The sequence below is a fragment of the Emys orbicularis genome, chromosome 10 (assembly GCF_028017835.1).
Source record: "Emys orbicularis isolate rEmyOrb1 chromosome 10, rEmyOrb1.hap1, whole genome shotgun sequence".
NCBI classification, from domain to species: domain Eukaryota; kingdom Metazoa; phylum Chordata; order Testudines; family Emydidae; genus Emys; species Emys orbicularis.
Genome location: NC_088692.1, coordinates 16,589,057 through 16,597,597, shown reverse-complemented (window position 1 = coordinate 16,597,597; position 8,541 = coordinate 16,589,057). Strand labels below are relative to the sequence as shown.

Sequence of the window (8,541 nt, the reverse complement as noted above, 5' to 3'; positions counted from 1 at the left end):
AGAAAAGGAAGAACTGGCCGAGCAGGCATCAGAGGAAAAGGAAACCTGAAAGTGAGGATGGGCTGTCCACAGAATGTTCACTACCAGGGCCTTGAGAGGAGGAACCCCAAGATACATTAGTAGGATTAGGAGAATAAGGGGCCATAGGGAAATGAGATGATGAAGGGCTAGGACTTGCCCTGCCCCAAAAGAATGAGGGCAAAGGGGAGGAAACTAGATCCCTGAATTGCCCCTGGTGAGAAGACCAGTGATCTGAAACAGAATTACGGGCATATCCCCCACCCACCAAGTGTGAGTTCAGTGGGGAGAGGCAGGGTAACCACCCTGGGGGCAAGCACAGGAAAAAAGTACCTGGTGCCTCCTCTAAAGAAGAGCAGATGCCAGGGAAAAGGAACCTCAGCATTCAACAAGCAAGGGAGGGAGGTGTGTGGCAGAGTGCTGGGAGCTAACAGTGACCCAGCACTCTGTTTTTAGGCACCAATTAGTTCTCCCAGAGAAGGCTGAGTGAGGATATACAGTTAATTAGCTGATCAGGCTCGGAGGGCTGATCAATCAGTTAGCCATCAGCCGAGAGGTATAAAAGAAGACGCAGGGAGTGAGGACCTTAGCTAGCTGAATCTAGTAAGTGCTAATATATTGAAAAAGGGAGACTGCAGTTCCTCCCTGGCCCTGTGGGAAAGAGCAAGAAGTACTGTAAATACTTTGCTGCATGACTGTATGGGTGGTAGTGATATAAATAAATTCACACAAAGTTGCCACTTACTGAAGAGTCTGAGAGGTTTCTGGGGCACCAGAGGATGGACCATGCCCTTACAGGATCAGTCTGGTCCAACTCTCTTTCTCCATATAGGAAAACATATGAAAAGTTCATCTCTTGAAGATCTCCTAACCAGCATCTGAAAAAAAAAAAAACGTGTGTAGAGGCCTCACTGGATTATGTGGTATGCATTGTGGGAAATGAATGAGGGTTTACTGCAGTCAGTAATTACACTCCTCACTCACCTAAAATGCCAGGTTTGTAATTGCTACCACTACTCTTCCTGGGAACATAATAAATAGTAAAAGGCTCACTGTGTCAAATACTTGTTCCTAATTATTGCACTTGGTTTCTGTCAAGTGCAAATTAAATATAGAAAACAGTAAGGGGAGAAAATACGTCAAATGGCAGGTGTGTTGATCATGACCAGGATAGATGATAAGGGGGCATTTTATTACTCAATCTTCCTTTAGTTCTCCTCAGCTTCTGCTTCAAAATGGTAATGGTAAATGCTGCCCAGTCTAAGGTATACTTCTTCCTCCAGTATTTCACCTGTCAAAATCGGGATTCGTCTTAACAGCAATGGTGAAAGCCTGGCCCCATGTAAGTCAATGGCAAAGTTTCCTTTAACTTCAGCGTAGTCAGAATTTCACCCCATATGTATAAAAAAGGGAGTAGGGACACATGGTAGATGAACGAAACCCAGATGCCTTTCAGATGTAGAATACTGGAGTTAATGGCAAATGGCACAGTCATCCTTCTGGAAAACCAAGACACCTATTTGTACAGCTGCTGCATTAACTATGCAGAGATCTGGACAAGTTCTATGGGGATGAACTTTGCCTTCTCATTTCTATCCTGCTGAAGCTGACGTCTCGGCTTGTAATTATTAATTAACTATCCTGGTAGTGGCAGTGCAGCTGTGCATCTCAGCTGTAATTCAGAGCGAGAGACACGGCCTCAGGGACCTGGGAGCTATTGGAAATGTCGACCAGGTATCACAAAGCAGCCGCGGATGGCAACCTGGATCTGTTGAAAGAAGCCACCAGAAAAGATCTCAATACCTCAGATGAAGACGGAATGACACCCACCCTCCTGGCAGCTTACCATGGGTACCTGGAGGCAGTGGAAGTCATATGTAGGAGAGGGTAAGCATAGCAGTGCTTAGTCTCCCAAAGCCTGCCAGACAAAATTATAGCTAGTAGTTGCCTTCCATTAATGCAAATTGTGGAGCAAACAGATCATTCCTTCTTCTCTAATTGACTTGAATGTGACGCTGGGGTTATGGTGGTGGTGGGAATGGGACTTAACATTTAAACCAATATTTGTAGTTTGTTTTATACCTGGTTTCAGTAGCTTCTTCATTTCAGTTACGCTGCCTTAGGCCCTGATCCTGTAAACTGCTCTGGGTGAACAGACCCCTGTATTCCCGTTGAGCCCCATTGAAGTCAATGGGCTACAGGGGGCTGCCTTCATGGAGCAGCTTCCACAATTAACACTTCAAGACAACAGGAGATTGGCCATTGACTTCTGTGGTGGGGGTCACGCCCTTTGTTTTAATATTCCTTAGAAACTGGCTCAGCAGAGAAATGCCTCCTTGATAAGTCAACAGCAGCAAACAATACATTTTATCAAAATGTTAATTCCATTTGTATCCAAAGTACAGATATTTTGTAAATGTAAATACCTAACAACCTCACGGTGATTTTCAGAAGGAAACCAGAATTGTGTATTAGAGAGGATTGAACACAAAATTATGATTTCTCTGCTGTTCGTGGTATTAGAAACAGTCGTAATGCCTGAATAGCATTCAGAGCTGTTGTTGGAGTTTTAGTTAGGCTTCTTGCAGACTGAAAAGGAATTAAATATAGACTATACCTCCAGGAGCTTTCTCTACTTTGGTACTTGGTAGCAGTAATATTTCTAATTCTAATTACTAAATGTACAAATAGCGAAAAATAACATAAAAAGTCACTCCCTCCTCTAGATTATCCACTGTATTCTGTCTCCTCTGACTCTGTCTTTTAGGCTTTGATCCTGCAATAAGATTCACCAGAGGATACTTTTTTTTCCTGTGCTGGGTCCCATTAAACAAATGTTCTTTCTAGTATGAGAGGGAAATTAAATCAATTGGTTCTTTCATCTGGGGTACAATAAACCAGAGGGAAGATCAGAAAACCAATGAAAAATTAATGGTTGTTTAGACGTGTTATGTCTTTTTCTTAAAGACAGAATGTAAACTATAGAATGCAAATGGGTTCTGTGCATGGTAAAGCGTAACAGCTAGAGGTTCCTCTTTGCTCATTGATCTTAGGTGTGGCAGTAGTAATACTTTATTACCCATAAAGGAGGCCTATAAACTGTGTGGTTACTGCTATAACCTTAGGAGAAGCAAAAATAGATCCTGAGCTGCTGTATATTGACAAACCTCTATTGAAGTTACTGAAGTCAGCAGAGCTACATCAGTTTACAGCAGCTGAATTTTTGACCCATAATGTTTAGAAGATAGAAAAGAAGGAGCAACTAACAGAGAAAAAGAAGATAAGATTATATTTTCCTAGGTTCCAATGTCCCATGTATGATGTGTAAATTAGGGCATGTGTCACGGAGCATCCAAACTTCCACAAGACTGTTTTCTCTCTTCATTTTTAATCTGATATCTTTTTAATTCAAATCAGCTTGAGACAGGACAACTTTGGGATGCTGTTGCCATTGAGAGCCTCAAACAGTAGTTACAGCTTTCAGGAACTCATCATCCATTTTAACCTGAGATTCCCTGACTTTGTAGGTAGTCCAGGGTGACTCACAGAGACACTGTTAAAGTCTGAAAAACGTCCGTTTGGGTCTCTGGGAGATGCTGAATTTTGGAAGGTTTTCAAATGAGGCTCCAGTCAGATGACATTTTCTTGGTAGCTATTATTTTTAATAAAATCCTCTTATCCTCAAAGCAGAACAGCTTTCTACAGTTTCCTGACAGAGACACTCACATACAGTGGAAGTTTTCCCTCAGAATGGTTGCAGATTTTCAGGCTCTGAAGCTTGGAAGGTATTCATACTAATGTAAAACAAAACTGCAGTAATAATGAGCCATTGTCATCTACATTGCACTTTGCCCTCACAGGCCTGGTCCACACTACCCCCCCCACTTCGGACTAAGGTATGCAAATTCAGCTACGTAGCTGAATTCGAAGTACCTTAGTCCGAACTTACCGCGGGTCCAGACGCAGCAGGAAGGCTCCCACATCGATGCCGCGTACTCCTCTCGCTGAGCTGGAGTACCGGCGTCGACGGCGAGCACTTCCGGGATCGATCCCAGAACATCAATTGCCTGCCATCGGACCCGGAGGTAAGTGTAGACGTACCCACAGTCACGAAGGGCCAGATTGTGCCTAGCTTCTGTGTACTGCACAAGTGGAGGAGAAAGCCAGAAAGCTTTCCCCCTATTTGCAACCCCAGTGACTGGGAGAATCAGCTTCCTTTGAGTTATCAGGCCCGCTGCTTCCTAGTGCCTAGGAGTGCAAGAGAGCCCAAAGAGGGCAAACCCATAAACATGTGCCTAATTTTATCCATTGTCCCATTGAGCTGAGTTAGAATCAGCACCTAGTTTGCAAAGTGCTTTGAGATGCTAGGATGGAAGGCATCAGAAGGAGAAATAATTACAAATGATTGACGGCTAAAATTATGGACATAGGCAACCACCTTTTTAATACACATCACAATGAGAGAAAGGATGGCCTAGTAAGGATGCTAGTCTTACTGGGTTTAATTCCCTACTTCACCTCATGCTTCCCTTGGGACAATGGGCAAGTCATTTAGTCTCCCTGTGCTCCAGTTCCCCCCGCTGTAAAATGGGGGTGGTAGCACTGTCCTACGTCACAGGGTTGTGAGGATACACTAGAAGTTGTGAGGTGCTCAGATACCATGGTAATCGGGGCTGAATAAATAACGTAGAATTAATGGTGACTCATTTAAAGCGTCTCTTCCAGTGACATTTGATGCCAGAGATTGATGCCTGCTGGAGATTTTGTGATGATACAATCTCTTTCATTCACATTAGGTGAACCAGGCTCTGAACTTTAAAATCTGTGAAAAAGTGTGACCACACTGGTAAAAGGATGCACAAAATTGAGTTATCTTTTGAGCCACTGATAATATCATTTAAGTCTGCCCAATATGAGAGAAAAGATTCCCGTTTATTCTAATCCATAGACATCAGGTTTGTGTGAAATTAATGCAAGAGGGAGAGAGAAACTATACTTCTCACTGGCTTTAAATTAAAAGGAATGGATATGACAATTTTATTTTCAAATGAGTTTCTGCTTTTAAAAACCCAGGGGCAAAAACAGTTTAAGAAGAACAAAGGAGTTGAAGAAAAATGATAGCTTCTCTCTGAACTATATTTAATTGCAGTGAAGACAAATGTGTAGCATCAGAGCTTTGCTCCTAATAATTTACCCATTAACTATCATAAAAGTTGCTTCCATGGACCCTGTAAGTATTTATTGAGGCAGTCGAATACAGTAGTCTCCACCCATTGTGCCTGCATTTTACATTCAAAAGGAAAGGCTCATCAATCATTCTTAAAAACATTTTGAGTGAAATCCTGGTCTCATTGAATTCCATGAGAATTTTGCCATTGACTTCAATGGGGCTAGGATTTCACTGAATCTAGGGTCTGATTCTCCTCCCATTGAAGTCAATGGTAAAACTCTCTGAGGTGCCCATCTGAGACACCATTCCTGAACAGCTTCTCCTTGGCTGGGGAGGGGGATGGTAATTTGTTGTTGGCCTACATGAGGCATGACACCCCCTCAGTCATTCTAGCTGGCTTGTTGGCAGGTGCAGCATGCCCTCACCCACTCCCCACCCCTCTGCTCAAGGGGGTTAGTGAACAAGCATGGAGTGCCTGCAGTCAAGATCTGGGAACCCCATGCCAGGGTACAAAGGACGGTTCTTATGCCTATGTGGGCCTGTAGTCCACATCACATTCTAGCCCTAAGAGTTTGCTCAGTACCACAGAGGGAGTTGGTGTCAGGGCTGGGATTAGAGCTCAGGCCACACATCCAGCCACGTTCAGCCCTGCACTAAGCGGGTGCAACACCATTAAAGACAGTGGAGTTGCACTCACTTGTCTTCAGTAGAGCTGCATCCATTTACAGCAGGGCTGAATTTGGCCCTGGATCACAGTTCATTCCCATTGCGTTGAGTGCTATGTTTGAGCTGTGTTTTGACATGCCCACCTTACTCCTATTTTGCTTTTCAGCGGTGACCCTGACAAGTGCGACATCTGGGGGAACACACCTCTCCATCATGCGGCTTCTAACGGTCACATTCACTGTGTCTCATTCTTGATTAACTTCGGTGCCAATATATTTGCCCTGGATAATGATCTGCGCACTCCTCTGGATGCAGCTGCCAGCAGGGACCAGCATGAATGTGTCAGAATCCTAGACAAAGCTGCTACCGAACAGAATGTAATGAATCCCAAAAGAGTCGCCAAACTCAAAGCCCAGGCCCCAAGGAATGCAGAGAAACAAATCAAAGAATGTGAAAAGCGCCAAGAGAAACACCAACACGAAATGACCAGGAATTTTAACAAAGAAAAGTTTGGATCAATGCGTTCTACCAGTGGGACAGCCTCCAGGACAAAGGTGTCCAATTTCTTTATTCCAAATACATTGGGCTCTTTCCCCAAAAATCTGAAGGACACCTTCAGGATGAAGGCAAAAAAGAAAGACGAAAACACAGGTGATCAGGAAGCACAAAGCAATGGCCAAGAAGATGATAGGGCTGGGCGAACTACCGTGATGGATGTATTCAGTGAAAAAGATGAGGATGAATTATGTAATGACTTTAAAGGGAAAAATATTTCCGAAGATGATAGCGAGCAGGAGCATGTGTCCATTTTCAAACGGCCAGGTCTCGGCAATATTGTGTTTAGACGGAATTTGTCTGCAGGGATAAATGCTGAAGAGATGTTCTCAGAAAAAGAAGAAATAAGTTTTAAAATGCCAACTGAGCTTTTTCGGCATGAAAGGGCTGAGAGCAAGAGTGAGCTAGATACTGAAAATGATTTCGATGTCCCTTGGAATGAGGATGAAATTGGATGGGATGACGATGAAGCTGAGAGCACCCCTCTTGAGGTATTTCTGGCATCACAGAATCTGAATGAGTTTGTTCCTGTCCTCATGAGAGAAAAGATTGATTTAGATGCCCTCATGCTATGTTCTGATGAAGACCTACTGAGCATACAAATGCAGCTGGGCCCAAGGAAGAAAGTCCTCAGTGCAGCAGATAGAAGAAAGCAGGCACTGGAGAAACCTGGAAAGCTTGTAGATAGTCGCTTATAAATAAATGTGCCTGTTGCAATAACTATGTATTAATTCATCATCCTTTTGCTATTTTAAAGCCATGTATGGTTCTTTTCAGCCATCTTCCATGGGAAAAGACAAAGAGGTTTCCAGATGATTAAGAGTGCACAATGGGACCAATAAAGAACATCAGTTTGAATGGATGACCTTTAGATCCTCACAAAAAGAAAGAGTATGCAGATAGGTAACAAAGAAAGGCCAGAATATGTTGAAAAGGCCAAGACTATAACAGGGTTCAAAAAAGAACTAGGTAAGTTCATGGAGGATAGGTCCATCAATGGCTATTAGCCAGGATGAGCAGGTATGGTGTGTCCCTTGCCTCTCATAGAATGTCAGGGTTGGAAGGGACCTCAAAGCAGGACCAATCCCCAGGCAGATTTTTGCCACAGATCCCTAAATGGCCCCCTCAAGGATTGAACTCACAATCCTGGGTTTAGCAGGCCAATACTCAAACCACTGAGCTATGCCTCCCCCCTGTTTGCCAGAAAGTGGGAATGGGTGACAGGGGATGGATCACTTGATGATTACCTGTTCTGTTCATTCCCTCTGGGCACCTGGCATTGGCCACTGTCGGAAGACCGGATACTGGGCTAGATGGACCTTTGATCTGACCCAGTATGGCCATTCTTATGTTATTACATTCTTATATAAAAGAAATAGTTCCAGAGATGAATCCTTCCCACCTAAAGATCATGCTAGGCATATCTTCTTTTTACAGTCTTAATGATTTAAAATATTACTGATAGCCAGTTACATAAAAGTCTTCCCGGCACTCTATAAGCAATGCACCACAAGGCACCAGAGATCTTTGATTTTCTGTACCACAAAATAAGATAATTTTCAGAATCTGAATAGATTGCTGCAAAGTGTCTTCACTGACACTATTTGAGAACTGAGTGATTGATCTTGATTTTGACTGTATCCCATTGACTCTATAATAGGGAATGAATGAATGAATGAATGAACGCTTTGTGCCAATAAGTTTCATATTCTTGTCATTCATGTTTTCTCACTCTTCAAGAGATGTTCCTTCGTTTTTTTAAAAAGTGAAACTCCTGACAGAGCCACATTTAGTTTGAGTTGTATGTTCCTCTTTCTCGTCACATTAGTTGCAAAAGTTATTGTTCGATAATGGATACAAGGGCCTTTAATTACAAGAAGATGTAGGGTGGTTTTTTATTGGGGAGGGGGGGTTGGCTAGCATTTGTATCAGTTTCATTTGACATGCCCTTTGCTTGGTCTCTAAAGAAATGCATTTTCCCTGCAGAGTTCTGGAAATTAGGACCCTAGCATTTCTAATGGAATTTGTAATACTATTGCCCAGTATTTTCTACTGGTCACTCATGCTCTCAACTTGGAAGCTGTATGGGACAGGGTGTATATACCCATGGGGAGGAAGGAAAAATAACTCTC

At 43.0% G+C, this 8,541-nt stretch overlaps 1 protein-coding gene across 1 annotated transcript; it reads left to right on the top strand.

Annotated features, from left to right (window-relative positions):
* The first annotated feature begins 1,741 nt into the window (after window positions 1-1,741).
* Window positions 1,742-7,107, top strand: ANKS4B (ankyrin repeat and sterile alpha motif domain containing 4B). Its single transcript, XM_065412674.1, has 2 exons — window positions 1,742-1,905; window positions 6,021-7,107. The coding sequence occupies exons 1-2, from the start codon at window positions 1,742-1,744 to the stop codon at window positions 7,105-7,107; spliced, it is 1,251 nt and encodes a 416-aa protein (XP_065268746.1).
* The last annotated feature ends 1,434 nt before the right edge of the window (window positions 7,108-8,541 follow it).

What these genes read in the sequence shown, in the direction of transcription:
- ANKS4B (XM_065412674.1), top strand. Translation starts at nt 1,742, where the DNA reads ATGTCGACCAGGTATCACAAAGCAGCCGCGGATGGCAACCTGGATCTG. An exon ending in GAAGTCATATGTAGGAGAGG is followed by an intron (nt 1,906 to 6,020) that starts GTAAGCATAGCA and finishes TTTGCTTTTCAG; the next exon opens with CGGTGACCCTGACAAGTGCG.